Source organism: Rousettus aegyptiacus, unplaced genomic scaffold (genome assembly GCF_014176215.1).
Source record: "Rousettus aegyptiacus isolate mRouAeg1 unplaced genomic scaffold, mRouAeg1.p scaffold_m13_p_6, whole genome shotgun sequence".
Taxonomy (NCBI): Eukaryota; Metazoa; Chordata; class Mammalia; order Chiroptera; family Pteropodidae; genus Rousettus; species Rousettus aegyptiacus.
In genome coordinates this window covers 16,836,219-16,852,582 of record NW_023416309.1, presented here as the reverse complement: position 1 = coordinate 16,852,582, position 16,364 = coordinate 16,836,219, and the positions used below count along the sequence as shown (strand labels likewise).

General features: G+C 46.0%; 1 protein-coding gene across 2 annotated transcripts in view; it reads left to right on the top strand.

Annotated features, from left to right (window-relative positions):
• The window catches only part of HK1 (hexokinase 1), a 58,748-nt gene that overhangs the window by 40,949 nt on the left and 1,435 nt on the right, over positions 1-16,364 (top strand). For both annotated transcript variants that reach the window (XM_016133078.2, XM_016133077.2), the window contains exons 9-17: positions 1,413-1,646; positions 3,601-3,905; positions 5,308-5,456; positions 5,767-5,886; positions 7,230-7,325; positions 8,867-8,966; positions 11,568-11,751; positions 13,285-13,440; positions 15,729-15,962. In XM_016133078.2, the coding sequence (XP_015988564.2) occupies positions 1,413-1,646; positions 3,601-3,905; positions 5,308-5,456; positions 5,767-5,886; positions 7,230-7,325; positions 8,867-8,966; positions 11,568-11,751; positions 13,285-13,440; positions 15,729-15,962 (1,578 nt within the window). The remainder of the gene's footprint in view (positions 1-1,412; positions 1,647-3,600; positions 3,906-5,307; positions 5,457-5,766; positions 5,887-7,229; positions 7,326-8,866; positions 8,967-11,567; positions 11,752-13,284; positions 13,441-15,728; positions 15,963-16,364) is intronic.

Here is a 16,364-nt window from a genome sequence, read left to right as displayed (position 1 = left end):
TTTCAGGCCTTCACACTGAGAGGGAAGAAGGCAGTTTGATGCAGTCTAAAGGACTCATACCTTATTGCTGGATTCCACATGCTGCCAGGTTCCATTCCTGGTTCAGGAGACTCTGTGTAGCCATTAGGGGCCATCTGCTTGATAGTTGAAAAGCTCTTTCATCTCTCTCCACAAAGCGGTCATTCCCACTGCCCCTGCTGTGGTCCTGGAAATTCAGAGGGAGCCAGTGGCTTCCTATCTCTGGCTCCTGGCAGAAGATGCACATCAGCCGTCTTTGTGGTCAGAGCGGGAGCCGGATGGAAGTGGAAAGTTTATCTGTACCTGCTATTCTGTCACATCATGTACTGGCATTTGTCCTAGGATCACTCTCCTTCAGGAGTGATCGTTGTCGGGCTGCAGTAAGCAGGGAGCATGCATCTGAGTTTCCAAGCAGCTTCCACGTCTCCTGGTCGGCTGCTGGCAGGAGAGGGGAGCAGGAGGCTCACGGCTTGTATTCAGAGTCATTGACAAAGTCAGGAAATGCCTTCTTTCCTCTTGGTCTGCATCTGGTTGGCTTTTTGGTGACCAAGAAACAAAATCCCACTTAAACGGGCTTAAGAAAGCATGTATATTGTAATAAAGGCTATCCCCCCAAGAAACCTATGAAAAACATCCTGCCACAGCAGGTGTTAGAAGCACTCTATAAAATCAGGAGCATTGTCTTGGAGCCTTAGCTAGTGTTTAAAAGAATAAGAAAAAAAAAAAAAAAGAAAAATTAGAAGCACACAAATAAAAAAAAAGAGGAGATAAAATTGTCATTATTTGCAGATGGTGTAATTGTCTGTGTGAAACACCAAAACATATCTAGACAAGTAAATAGGATAACAGGAGAGGTTAGGAGGATGTCTGGAGAGAAAATACAAAAATTAATTACATTTCTATATATTGGCAATAATTAAAATATGTACATATGTCTAAAATAAACCTTTTTTTTTTTAAAGACCATTTTTAGATTTACAAAAAAATTGCAAGGATAGGACAGAGTGGCCCCACAGTCCTTCACCTTGTTTTTTTCCACTGTTAACATCTTACATCTAGGGAAGAATGCATAAGCATCCAGGGGCAGCTCGCAGACTCGAGCAGGTGATTCCCGCAGGCCTCCTGAGGCCAGAGCAGTGAGGTGGAAGCAGCTGTTGAGAAGCCGTGTGGTCTTGCCCCTCCACTTCTCTCCATGTGCGTGTCATAAACCAGCTACTTGATATTTCTTAGGGAGGAAAACCCGTCTCACGCTCTTTTCAGGCGTTTGACTGTCTTAATGCTGTGCCAGACACACATGTTGAATGGAGTTCCCCTTCCCAGGACCTCCCAACCTCAGTGCTCTGCCCTGCCTTATGAGGGCCTTAACTCACAAGTATTGGCCTCTAACCTCACAGGAATAAGGAAGGCCTCCAAAATGCCAAAGAAATCCTGACCCGCCTGGGAGTGGAGCCGTCCGATGACGACTGCGTTTCGGTCCAGCACGTGTGCACCATCGTCTCATTCCGCTCTGCCAACCTGGTGGCTGCGACGCTGGCCACCATCTTGAATCGCCTTCGCGATAACAAGGGCTCTCCTAGGCTGCGGACCACGGTTGGTGTCGACGGGTCTCTTTACAAGACGCACCCACAGTGAGTCTGTCCTTTACTATAATTGGCACTCAGTATCCGTCTGGGCTAAAGACCTTCTCCAAAGGTCAGACTTTTGCACCCACTGAAGAGTTTTTTGGGGGCAGATGGGGCAATATTGACGAGGCAGAAGGGTCAGAACTGCCCACCTGGGAAGTATCCTCCGCTTGTTTCTCGCTGGCGTTGCTTCTGCAGTGTACTTTCATCTCTCATTTCATAAGTCTTGTTAAAGATTTCTGTAGTTGTCAGGAACGCCGAGTGGGAATGTATCTTAATCCTCAGTTTTCTTGATTGTCTGCATTTCATCAGGGACCTTCATCCTCATTGAGGTTTGGGTCATAGGCACAGTGCCCACATTCCTGGTTTAGAAGCTCCTGTGAAAATCCTCCAAACCCTCAGACATTACTTTTTTAAATGGGCAACCTGTCGACACTTTGCATCTGAGAGCCAGAGAGTGGTATAAGTTATAAGTAGTCCCTGTCGATGATGAGGGCATTATCACTGTGTCACCTTCTCTACTGGACACCTTAGTTTCAGAAGCCTTCTGTGGCCAAGAAGAGCATGGTTTGTACCTTTTTAAAAGGCTAAAGGTGAATTCTATATCTTCATAGTCTAAGTTTTAACAATAAGTGCCTGTGACATGATTTTTATATAGGACCTCAGATATTTTTCCCAGTGGATATAATGCAAAGTGGCCTTGCAGATACTGTACCTTCACACCTAGTTCTAATGACAGTTAAACCAATGTTGACTTAAATTAAAATAGTTCTATGTTGCTGAGAGAATAGGCTTTGAGCTAGTTAGATGTTATCTGCCACGGCCATAATTTTATTTCTTTGGATCCTTAAAGTATTTGTGAAATTCTCAGTAATGAAACTGGCCATGTTTGGGTTGGAGGGGATTTCTTGGCAAACTTTTAGTCAGGAAAGCTTAGAGATTTGCAACATTGCATTAAAAATTTTTTTCGATTGTGGTAAAATACACATAATATAAAATTTGCTACCTTAGCCAATTTTGAGTGTACAGTTCAGTAGTATTAAATACATTCACACTGTTGAGCAAAAGTCATCACCAACCACCTCTGGACTCTTCATCTGCAACATCACACTTAAAAAATAACTTTAGTTAAATGTTTCTTATTTCAGGAGTAACATATATTCAGCATAGCAACTTTAGATAATTCCAAAATATTACAAAAAGAATAGAAGTCATTTTTAATCCCACTCCCTGAAGCTGACCACTGTTAATATTTTAGGTTTCTGGTTTCTCTGTTTCCTTTGGCAGGCAGCCTTCCATACTTACACCAGACCACAAGCTTTGAGAAAGTTCTGTGTCTCATTGAGTCCTGTCCTGAAGTCTTTTTCTATCCGTTAAAAAATGTCCAGACTCTTAGGGGTAGGAGGAAAGGGCCAAGTGAAAATAAAAATCAAGAGTGATTATTTATTGAGCCCCCTTTCCTCAGTGCCAGTTACTAATCTAAGCATTTTATGGATTCATTTTGTTCCCATCACATCACTATCAGCTAGATACCGTCATCCTCACTGACTCCAAGGTTAAGTAACAGGTTTACGGTCACCTGGTGCGGAAGTGGTGGAGCTCAATCATCATTGTCTCTTGATCTGACTTTCAGGCACTGGGCTCTTCTTGACCACGATGTTATATTATCTCTTTGTCATGGGGAGGACAGAATTCATTTTGGACCTTGAATTTCTGTATTCGATACTCATGTAATAGTGAGAATCCTCTTTTTTTTTTTATATGTGATTGTGGATGATTTCATTTTTCCTTTTTACTTGTGTGCATTTGTTAACTTTTCTACAGTGGGTGTGTATGACTTATAGAATGAGAAAAGCCAGTGTAGAAAATGGAATTAAACTGTGAAAAAAGGAAGAAAGGGGCACCAGAGGGCCCTAACAGATGGCTCAGTCCAGGTATTGTGGCACCCCCCTCCCCTTAGGTATTCCCGGCGTTTCCATAAGACGCTGAGGCGCTTGGTGCCTGACTCCGACGTGCGTTTCCTCCTTTCGGAGAGTGGCAGTGGCAAGGGGGCCGCCATGGTGACTGCAGTGGCCTACCGCCTGGCCGAGCAGCACCGGCAGATAGAGGAGACCCTGGCCCACTTCTGCCTCACCAAGGAAATGCTGCTGGAGGTGAAGAAGAGGATGCGGATTGAGATGGAAATGGGGCTAAAGAAGAAGACACACGATAAGGCCGTAGTCAAGATGCTGCCCTCCTTCGTCCGGAGTATTCCAGATGGGACTGGTGAGGGCTTCTGTTGGGGGCTGAGATGTCCTTCCTTCCTTCTCATACCAATGACCAGTCAGTCACAGTGGGGCAGCAGGGAGGTTGGCCCTCCAGGGGATGCATTTATACTGGGGTTGCATGATTTTGGCAAGAGTTAGAAACTCACAAAACTCAATTTCCATTTTTACCACTGAGTTAGTTGCCTTGTGCGTGACCCAGGGCCATTGACTTCCCCTGGTCAGGCCTTGTTGACAAGCATCATCTCTAAAACTATAGCCCTACTCAGAATTAGAAAGTGTTTTTAGAAGAATGAGGCTGGGCAAATCCCACAGCACTGAGATGTTATGGGTTCTCTCACAAATACAGTAAAACCAGCAGAAGGGTAAGCATCCACACACACTTCCTAAGTCTTAACAAAGTGTGTGTGGGCAGACAGGGGCCTGGGGATTGTCACATCCAGGCAGATTGGAGAGAAGTGTTCAGCTCTTAATGCTGACCTTGCTGGTTCTCATTGGAGCTGACCATGGGGACTCCGAAGGGCTTCTCAGGTAGGTCCTTGGAGTAATGAATGTGATATGAACATGTAAATTACCTTATGTGATTGCATTATGAACCACCTTCAAACTTAGTGGTTAAAAACAGCAGTCATTTATTATTGCTCATCCATCCGTGGGTCAACAATTTATTATCACTCATCTGGGCTAGGCTCGGCTGATCTTTGCTGGACTTATTCATGTGTCTGTAGTCACTGGTGGGTCAGCTGGGAGACTCCCTCGTATGTCCAGCAGTTGGCTAGCTGTAAGCTGGGGTGCAGCAGTGCCTGGTGATGTGTTTCATTCTCCAGTGGGCTACTGGGTTTGTTCACGTGGCCACAGCAGGGTCCACGAAGGAGAGGGCCCTGGAGGCCTAGGCCAGATTATCTCAGCTTTGCTTCTGCCACAGTCTGTTGGCCAAAGCAAGTCATAGCCTGGGCCAGATCCAAGGGGAAAAGAAATAGACTCCATCTTGTGATGCAAAGAACTGTAAAGAAGCATACATATAGGGAGAGGAATGATGGTGGCCATTTTTGCAAACACTTTACACACTGACATATATTATTAATTTTTATATGAGGTTCCCTAAAATCAGGTCATTGTTGCCTCGCTTTTTTAGTAACCCTGGTGAAAATTTTATTGTGATAAGTGGTTCATCCATGAGTCCTTTTGTGCTTCTAGTGTGGCTCAAAGGTAGTGGTCAGTGAGGTGGTACTCACCCCTCTCTGAGCCTGAGCTGTGTGCTAGAGGAAAGATTTACAGCTTCTCCATTTTTTTTTTTTTTAAACATGGAGGTTCCCCCCTTGAAAGTCTGGAGTCTTGGGGTCATTTGCTGCCGAGAGGCACTTAGCTGTTTTTGACATTCTTTGTGTTCTTGACTATGACAGAACATGGTGACTTCTTGGCCCTGGATCTTGGAGGAACAAATTTCCGCGTCCTGCTGGTAAAAATGCGTAGTGGGAAAAAGAGAACCGTTGAAATGCACAACAAGATCTATGCCATTCCCATTGAAATCATGCAGGGCACTGGGGAAGAGGTGAGATGGTTTCGCTTTTATACTGCTGTGGTGAGTCTGTGTGATACACACGGCCAGTGGCATTCGTAGCCCCTTGTCACGTGATACCTGCAGTCGTGCATTTGTGTCCTGGGGGCCTGAAGGCATCAGGTACTTTCAGCCATGCTGAGTTTATGATGCCTAGGGTGCTGCAAAGATCCTGGAGAGGGAGACTTTTGCTCTGCATGTGTCAGGGTGTGTCTCTGTGTGTATATGCGTGTACATTTGTGCGTGTGCCCTGAAAGTATAAAACCAGAGAACGCACAGGTAAATCCCTTCTATTCTCCTAAAGCTGTTTGACCACATCGTCTCCTGCATCTCCGACTTCCTGGACTACATGGGGATCAAAGGCCCCAGAATGCCTCTGGGCTTCACGTTCTCGTTTCCCTGCAAGCAGACGAGCTTGGATGAGGTGAGTCTCTTTCCTCCATGAGTCAGACATCACGCAGACCGCCCTGTGGCCAGTGTGGCCTGGCTCTTGAGGCCTCTTCCAGCCTCAATGTCATCCCTCTATATCTTGGATGGCTCAGATGTCACAGTGAGTTGACCCAGGTTTTATCTATATATCCTGAAGCATATCTTAAGACTTTCCTCTACTCCTTAGCATTTAAAGCACTTAACTTTCTGGGAAACCTTCTGGTCCTCCAGACAAAAAGAATCTCACCCTTTTCAGTGTTCCCCATTCTTTCTAATGGTGCTCAATTATAGCGCTTTTTACAGTTATTAGTGAGTGTGTCTTTCTTTTCTGCTGTCTTGCGTGCTCCTTGAGCAAGGACCTGTGTTTCCCACATGCTCTAGCACAGAGTTCTATCAGAGGAGGGACTTAATAAATGCTTGTTCAATGAATGGGAAGAAACAGGGTACAAGGTCAGGGCTTAAGCACCTGCTGAGTACTAAGAGCTGGGTGCAGAGCTGAAGGTTATAGTTCCTGTCCTCAGGGAGCCTCCCCCTCCCCCCAGCGTAGTGGCCCTACACCCGCAGCCCCAGCGTCGCACTCAGGGCTGTTGGTGGGGGTGTTCTGTGTAGAGGGAACCATTTGTGCAGTCACAGAGGCAAGACCAAGCCTGTCCTTCTGGAAGAGCCGTAGGTGCCTCTGTGGGTCACAGGTGAAGGTGTGGCCAGGGAGGAAGCCTTGGAGGTGGCATCACATCACACAGGGACTTAGGCCAGTGTTTGAGAAATATGATTGGCAGGACTAGGGAAGCTAGGCAGGGCCACCTGTCTCGGAAAGCCAGTTAATCTAGTCACAGTGCTGACTTGGGGCTTTTTCCTCTTAAGGCCATTTAGATCTCAGCAGTTGGACCCATATAAACGTGTTTCTTGTGCTTCACTTAAACTGTCATCACAGTGAGTACATGGCCAGCTCACGTGTGACTGTAGTCCAGTCAAATCTAAAGTTTACTTTAGGTAGTAACAGTCTTAGCTAAAAATTTGCATTTCTCCATTTATGTTATTAGCAAACTGTTCTTCAGGGTAACTAGTTGGTTTTGTCAGGGGCAGCACCCTTAACCTTCTGTGCCTTAATTTTTCTACCTGTGAAGCAGGGATTATAAACCCGACTGCTGTGAGGACAGTGAGAAGGAGGCAGGCCTGAGGAGGACTATGTGTATTTTATTGGTTTGTGCCTCAGTTCTTCCAGCCTTTTCTCACTGTAAATCCTCAGAGATATTTACTCAGTAAGGAGGGGGTGGAATTTTGTGTTCTTCCGAGAAGGGTCAATAACACAGGACTTTCCTGGTGCCTTTCCTGTTTCAGGGAATCTTGATTACCTGGACCAAGGGGTTTAAGGCCACCGACTGCGTGGGGCACGATGTAGCCACCTTGCTAAGGGATGCAATCAAAAGGAGAGAGGTAACTATTAAAAGGATGTTTTAAAAAATCTTTGTGCTTTTGGCTATAAAAACTGTACTTGCTGGTCATAAAGAATTTAAAAAATACAGAAGCATGTGACCTAGGTAAAAAGTTCCCCCAATGGTCAGCAGAGGTGAGCAGTTTCTGAGTTGGTAAAAGATAGTTTGCTTAAAAAGATAAGATCATGACTCTCCCGCAGTTGCTGACAGCTGGGCCCAGCCTGGCACCATCAGTCCCGCCTTGATAGTCTGCCGTTGGACACACGCAGTCTCGCAGCGCGCAAACATCGTCACAGCCACTCCGTGACCGGGACGAGAATAAGAGTGCTCCATGATCATAGCAGACCTCAGCACTCACTCGGAGACTTGTCCTGCTACCTGACAGCACCCAACCCGGGCCAAGCTCCACTTCTTTGAATCGTCCCTGAAGCCAGCACGCCAGGCGCAGATCCTGTCACAGCAGCTTTAACCCTTCGCGGAACCCCCGCACGGGCTGTGTTCTCTCAGGCCGCGCCCAGTCGGGGGCCCAGCTTCGTTCCCCTACTGATGTGTTTCTGTTGGTCTCTGGCCGCAGAACATTGACAGAATATAAAATGAAAGATTCCAGAGATTTTATTTAACTTAATTAATTAAGGAATCAGTAAGAAGTTTTTGAAAAGCAGTTCAAACGTCTCCAATTCAAAGAGCAGACCACTACATAGGCAATCCTGAAAACTGAAATCAGTGGGGTCGAAAGAAGGACTGGTTGCACCTGGAAGGGTATAGTATGCTGGACGGCAGCTAATATTGCGTTGAAACGAAACCTGATGATCTATTTTTGCCCATTACTCAACTCTTAATGTAGGTGTTCTTCCAACTTACTTTCTGTAAATATCCCATGGACACGTTTTTCAAAAAAATGGGAATCACACTGTGTATACTATATTGTAGCTTGCTTTTTTCCACTTACTATGAAACAATTTTTTCACTTCACTACATGTAGACCGACCCTATTTTTTTCCTTGGCTGTACAGGATTCCCGTGTGTTGCCTAAACTGTGGTTTATATAGCCCCCTTTGATCTATATTTGGGTTGTTTCTGGCTCATGCAAGTCATGCAGTAAATATCCTTGTGTATGTACCTCTGTGAACCTGTGTGGCTATTTCTGAAGGGACAGATTCTGAGAACTGGATTTCGTATTTTCATTTTGCCTTCTGAAAGGCTGTAACAATCGAAACTCCCAAGAAAAAGAGCTGTTTGGCCAATGTTTCTTGTCTTTTTCCATTCAACAGTTCCCTCAAGGCTGCCTCTCTAATACTCAGTGCCAAATGTGAAATGGAGTACTTCCTTTCTTTAGATCTCAAACTTCAGATACATCATTAGTAGTAGATGTTTAGTCAGTGAATGAACATTTAATTGCCTCTTATAGGCTGGTAAGAAAACTATTCAGATGATGCCCTGGTGGCTTTCTGACCTTACTGTGACTGAGTGAACCTGCAGAATTCAGGCGGGGCCATGCCGTCCCTACCCTAAAGCTAAAGCTGTGTCCTTTTCTTTCCAAAGGAATTTGATCTGGATGTGGTGGCTGTAGTCAACGACACGGTGGGCACCATGATGACCTGCGCTTATGAGGAGCCCACCTGTGAGGTTGGACTCATTGTAGGTGGGTGTTCTGGAGGGTCTTTCTCCTTGGGGAAGGAAGTCTGGCTTTTCCTGTTTCATAGGGCCTTGAACAAACAGCTAGCTGTGTGAGACAGTGTATCTGTCAGGACTGTCCCCTTACCACTTCCAAAATTTCATTCTGGATCAAGGCTACAGAGCCCTCCAGCGGGCTCTCCACTCCTTAATACCACCCACCTTGATTGTGACCAGACCGTCAAGAATGGAGCTTTCCAGAAATGAGGTCCCAAATGGCTCTCAGGGCTTAGATGGATGGGATGGGAATACCTGGAGCCGGCCTGGCCTGCAGGGCAACTCTGTTGGGCTAGTACAAGAAGCTCTAGACAGGTGTTGCAGTGCCTGTGGCTGGGAAGGAAAGGAGCCCTCCTCCTCTCCTGACTGTTGGAAAAGGCCAAAGAGTAGTCTTGGACACAATTTTGCCTTTAGCAGCCACTGTTTATGAGCCGTCCCAGCCACAGAAGTGGGTTGCAGAAGGGTTTTCTGTTGGCTTTACAGGTTGTTCCCTCACAGTCCAAGCACATTAGGGGCTTGGCTCTTGATAGCACATAATCTTGCAGCATATTGATTTGGGTTGTGAAAACACCATTCATCTAATTGATCCTGCTCCTGGTGTCAGGGGATGCTAGGGAAAAGCCTCCATTTATTTAGCCAACATCTGCAGACTCTTAACTGGACAGGGAGGAGGGGCACTCTGCTACATGGACCTTTCAGTGAGTGAGTGGGAGACCGGTTAAAGCCTCAGCAGGCTGCCTTCCTGTGCCAGGAAGACTTTTTCATTTGTTAAACCACTTTCGGCTCCTATGGAAATTTAAAAAACTAGGGGCAGTTCCAGGTGAAAGGTTTTTGGGGACTTGCCTTTGGGGCTCTTTTGTTGTTTCTTCATTTCGTTTGCAAAGCTTTGTTTCTCTATCCAGTCCCTCCCTTCTCCTTATGCACGGGCTTGGGTGTGAAATGCAAAGCAAGAGTGACACAGCACATTCTCCACTTCCAGACCACACCTCACCTTCCTGCCTGGAAGGTCAGGCTCATGCAATTCAGGGCAGCCCAGTTAGCAGTTCCTGGCACGGGGTTGGGGGGTGGGGTGGAGTGGGGTAAGGGAAAAGGGGAGATGGGAGAGTGGTGGGGTTCTGCACAGCTCCAGCTGCATGCAAAACCATCTTTTCCTTCTCTATCTAATTGGTCTCTTTGCTCAGAGCTCCCATGGGTGAGAAGTATCATTTACATGTTTCAGCTTTCTTTGCATTCTCTTCCATTTCTGGGGTTCTTCTCTCAGTTTTACACACGCGCGCGCGCGCGCACACACACACACACACACACACACACACACACACACACCAGTTTCACAGCCCACAGTGTCTGCAAATTCTGCTTAAGTTTCTTTAAAGGGTACAAAAATGACCAAAGGCCTTTTGGGCTCTCTTTTTGGGCTGTCTACATTGACATTCTGCCTGGGATGGGTTGATGGTGCTCTAGGGCCTTGCTACTAAAAGCGTGGCCCATGGGCCAGCAGCCTCAGCACCACCTGTAAGCTCGTCAGAAATACAGAGTGTCAGGCCCTACCCCAGACTTCCTGAATCAGATTCTCGTCTTAACTAACAGGCTCCCCAGGGGATTATTCAGGAGCATATTTAAAATATCATTGTGAATGACTCCTTGGTTAGTTGGTTGGTGTTTAAATTTCCAGTCTGTTCACTGAGACAAAGCCAATAAGCACAAGCTTGGATGTCGTGGCAGTTAAAACTGCTTGAAAGCTTTAGACCGCTTTCTTTCAATCTCTTAACTCCTCATAGATGAAAACAACAGTTTGTGGTCCCACCCAGTCTTTGGGGGACTACAGTCTGAGTCATTGTGCTTGAGGAGTTCAGGGATAGAAATCAGGCTCCTGAGCCTCTGGAATCCATTTGTTAGGTTGTGTGTGTGCAGTGTGTGAATTTCTCAAGAGAATCATCAGATTTTTGAAGAGGTCTGTGATACCAGAATGGTGAGGAATCTTTAGAAAGGTACTTGAGAAAGGCACCCGTGAAATGCTCAGGGCACTGTCCTTCAGTGTCTAACTGAAGGGCTTCATTCAAGGACACTTAGCAGGGTTTACTGAGCAGGCATAGTCCATGAATGTCTTTAATAGGATAAGTGGACATCCATGGTATGTTAGTAGATAACCCCCCAATATAATATTATATATGTGAATGTATGTATATGTGCGTGTGCGCACATGAGTGTATATGGAGATAGGAAGAAGGAGCAGAAGAGAAAGAGAAACATCCTTCCAATCTGAATATTGCCTAAACTTCTACTATTGAAGATATATCCCTTTGTCGTTAGACCATTTTCTATTAAAATAAATATTGTCCTGCCTGGACAGGTAGACAGATAAGGCTCTTGGTATTGATGTCTTAGTATAAAGTAAGTTAATCATATCCTCTCTGGAGGGTTTAACTCTGACTTTCCTTTTATATATTGAGTTTTCCTGGAAAGTGAAGCTATTACTTTTGTTCGTCTCAAAAATGTACCCCTATCTGTGGAATCCCAGACCCCACCCAGGCCTAGTGGCATGGCCATTCATGTCCCCTCTTGTGTATTCCAGGGACCGGCAGCAATGCCTGCTACATGGAAGAAATGAAGAATGTGGAGATGCTGGAGGGGAACGAGGGACAAATGTGTATCAATATGGAGTGGGGTGCCTTTGGGGACAACGGGTGTCTGGATGATATCAGAACAAACTATGACAGAGTGGTGGATGAATATTCTCTAAATGCTGGGAAACAAAGGTATAATTCTGCCTATTGGAGGAGACACGTAAGGGGGTCAGGATGGTGAGGGCGTGGGGCAAATTCTGCCTATTATGATCAAAGAAATTTCTAGTAGGAGTAGGGTCTGGGCAGAGGCTTGAGGTCTGGTCTCTCCCTTGGGTTCTCTTCTGACTTGGCTGTTGGCCCAAGGAGAGCAGAGAATGGGGGATGGGCCCTGGTTGCTGTCCTCTCCAGGTGCCTCCTCTGGGAACAGGGCGTGGGTGACCACACCACTTTCCCCATGAACTATTCATCTTGGATTCATCTTGGAGCATTCTGACCTTCCCCTTGCTGTTTCTTCTCTGTTGACTAATAAGAACCTCTTGGTCAGTTGGTTTTTGTCTTATTTTTTAAGTGAGATTAGAACTCACTTGACCTGCAGTTGTCAAAGGGCAAAGGAAGTTCGAATGTGGTCTGTGGAGGTGGGGATGGGGTGAGACAGAGGCTCATCTCAGTTCATCCTTCCCATAGTGGACCTTCTCCACCACCTAGTGGCTGTTTGTAGCTTTGACTATAGCGAAAAACTGTGTCATTTAATTCTAGCTACTGTCGCCTACCAAAGGCTCTGAACAAAGACCCCTTTGTTAAAAAGGGAGAGATCAGCAGGTTAATAAGACAAAAGGGGTTAAAGCCATATCGGTTCCAAACTGAGATGGTCTTCTTGGTAGATCGAGGAGGACTGGGTGGCAATTGATAATAATAGCACTATTTAGTGTCCCCTCGCCCCACCGTGGACCACCTGAAATCTGGAGTATCTGGCTTCCAGTGGACTCTTCCCAGCTTGGGGATGGGGATTGGGTGCGTGTCACGGAAGCACTTAAATCCCTTCTCATTTCTTGAGCGGAAAACTGTGAGACTAGACCGGCCCTCAGGTGTACTGTGGCTGCCGAATCCTCTGGGCTGCACAGCTTGATATCGCCTCTGCTGGGGGCTTGCAGAACCTTCCAGAAATCTAATGGGAACTTTCCCCTTGTTGTCTTTTTGCCCCTTTAAAGGCTCAGCCCATTCGTTTGTTTATTCTGCAGATATTTGTCGAGCACTTGACAGCATAGCTCTGTGTTGGGCTGGCTAGGCCCTGAAACTCAAAGCTGAACAAGACACATTGCAGGGGCAGTGACAGGCAGTGGACCAGTGTGCGTTGTGGAAGAAAAGGGAGGGTGTGTGGGAACCTGTAATCGGTAGATAAAAACCTGGTATAGGGAGGAGGACAGGCCTCTTCGAGAAGTGATGTTGGAGCCGAGAGCTGGAGTGGGAATTTCCAGGCAAAGGCAGGACATTAGGTGAGGAGGGAGATGGAGTAGCAATTAGACACGAGTGGTAGTGGTTTCATTTCTGATCCCGGGGAGAGCTGAGGATTCCTCATTGCGTCCCAGCCTCACTCTCTGCCTCTGCCAGGAGCATAGGGCTGGGGGTGCATGTGGATTGGCGATGCTCTTGAGGGGCAGTAAGACACCCAGTTACTGGGAGACCAAAGGCTTCACGTAGACACCTAGCCCCCTCTTCCTGTTTCAGGTATGAGAAGATGATAAGTGGCATGTACCTGGGTGAAATCGTCCGCAACATCCTGATCGACTTCACCAAGAAGGGATTCCTTTTCCGAGGGCAGATCTCTGAGCCACTGAAGACTCGGGGCATCTTTCAGACCAAGTATCTCTCTCAGATCGAGAGGTGAGTGAGGAGGGCCTTTTCCGCAGGGGCTTGTTAGAGGGGATCGTGATGGGAGTGGTAGGCACCCTAGGGGACATTCTGACCATTTGTGAGGGTTTCTTTTTCTCCTCTGGGGCAGTAGGCCCTGAGCAGTTGCATATCAAAATCATATAATTTTATTATAAAGTATATTCCTTTTATTCATCCTTTATGTTGGGGCATAACATTGATTTATTTGCAATTATGTGTGTAAATAGATTATATAGACTCCATTTCAGGATAGTGAAGACATGTTAACAAATATTTGTGTTGAAGGAGCTTTGAGTCCCATAGAACAGGGGACCCCAACCTCCAGGCCACGGACTAGTAGTGGTCCGTGGCCTGTTAGGGACTGGGCCACACATCAGGAGGTGAGCAGTGAGCGAATGAAGCTTCACGTATATTTGCAGCTGCTCCCCAGAGCTAGCGTTATCACCTCAGCTCCCCCTCAGATCATCAAGCATTAGATTCTAATAGGAGCACTGGTTCCTGGTGCCAAACAAAAAAGTTGGGGACCGCTGCTGTAGAGCCAAGAACCACTGGTCCAGCCTCACCCATGTTTCATCTGAAAGGCAGCTGGGATCGCATAGCTCGGCCACCCAGTGTGCAAGCCCCACAGCAACTGCCTCTGTGTTCCTCCTGTTTTTCTCATGTGAACATTACATTTCTGCCTTGGCCATCTTCCACAGCGAGTGGTGAGAGAAGGTGGAAAGGTGCTCTGTAAAAGCAGTTATGCAGAGGTTATCTTATTTTTACAGTGGTCATAATATAGCAACTCTATATTATGGAGCCTGCTCATTGCTTTCCCCCATGCCTGTGTGGGAGAGATAAAAACTTTCCTCTACCCTTCTGAGTTCTTTCAGCTGCTCTAATAAGTAAACCAACATGAGGCACATTAACAAGAGAAAATAACCAGATTTAACTACATATGTACATGCGGGGACCCCACAAACACGAGAGGGTTAAAAACAAAGTTAAAATGAGGTATATAAAAAAATCATAAAGAAAAATATTGACAAATTCTGCCAAAAGCTTCTGTTAGTTTTTTTAAAATCAGTAATCAAACTTATAAGGCAAACCGCAAACTAAGGAAAACATTTACATTGTATATAACAAGAGGCAGAACGTGGCCCAATTGGCAAGAGCTTGGTTAAGTCTAGTCTTGAGACCTGCTCTGCCCCACTGGCTGTGTGCTTTGGGTGTGTTACTCAGTTTCTCCCAGTGTCAGTTTTCTTGGCTTTAAAATGAAAATAATCATACGTGTATTAGTTGGTTGTTATGAGGAGGAAATGTGGTAATGTGTATATAAAACCCCTGTCATATGGTCTTCAAACAAGGCTGGCTGCTCTTATCACCACCATCGTCATCCTCATCAGTCATCTACAGCTCTTTCAATTTAATAAGAATGAGACAAATGTCCCAGGAGAGTGAAAGTCTTGAGATAATTGGTAGTTCATATGGCCAATAAACAAATGAAAAAAAGTCCATCCTCACTAATAGAGAACACAAGTTAAACTGTAGTGTGATGCCATTGTTACCAAAGTGTCAAATGTTGTTAGTTAAAAAGTGGCCATTTCCACTGGGGTCAAGTACTGGCCAAATTCTCCGCTGGAGAGAAAATTGATACAGCTTTCTGAAAGGCACTTGGAAATACGTATGAAAAACCCTTTGACCCAGAAATGTGTCATAAGGGAAAAATTAAAGTTGCATATAGGATTTGTAAGCAGGAAACTTTATTAGAATGTTATTTTATAACAGCAAAAAATTACAGACAAATTTCTTTAAACTGGCTACATAAATTATGGTGCACCCCCAGAATGGAATACCATGGCCACCATTTTCAGTCCTGCTCTCAGATAAGGAGGTGGGAAGTTGCTCAAATGTATGAAGTAGGAAAAAAGCAAGAAAGAAAACCATATCTAAAGGACAAACCTGTTTTATGTATCATAAGAATAAAGACGTTGCTTAATGATATCCAGGAAAATAGATTGGAAGGAAATATATTAAAACGTTAATAGCATTTTCCCTGATGTTGGGATTGTGGATAGTTTTAATTTTCTAATATTTATTTTTCTGGATTTGCCAAATTTTCTACAATTTAATGTATGATACTTTGGAGATCATTAAAACAATTAACAAATGTTATTTTGAAGAGGGAAAAAAAACCCATGGCCCTATTCGTGGGTAAGTACCGTGATTTGGGGCTGGTGCTTTGGAATTGGCTCCTGTGGGTCCCGCCTCATCCAGTGCCTGGCTTTTGTCCCCCACAGTGACCGATTAGCGCTGCTCCAGGTCCGAAGCATCCTCCAGCAGCTGGGCCTGAATAGCACCTGTGATGACAGTATCCTCGTCAAGACCGTGTGCGGGGTGGTGTCCAAGAGGGCCGCACAGCTGTGTGGCGCAGGCATGGCTGCCGTGGTGGATAAGATCCGAGAGAACAGGGGGCTGGACCATCTCAACGTGACTGTGGGGGTGGATGGAACACTCTACAAGCTTCACCCACAGTGAGTGGTGCTTCCAGTTGGGATGGGTAGAGCTTCCTGGGCTGGCAAGTTCCCTAAATGGAAATGGGACATCGGGATGTGATTCCCACCAGGAAAATGCCTCACCGGGACACAGCCAACCTGAAGGCCATGTGGTCAGGGACTGGTCTGGGATGAGGGAATGAGCTGCTCTGAAGTTTAACTGGGATCCTTGGGGAGGCAGAGAAGTAGCTCCACTTAGTCAGCTCACGCCAATGGCATAGTATGCCCCTCTCCCTGATCCTCTTGGGCCCCATGTAGGTCAGTCAGAGTCCAGGTGGGAAGGAGGAAAGGAGGTTAAGATGGGCTTGGCTTACCCATCAGCCTGCTTAGCTGCAGCGTGGCCAGGAGGCTGTGTTTGGTAAGAGAGGGAGTGAAGGAAAG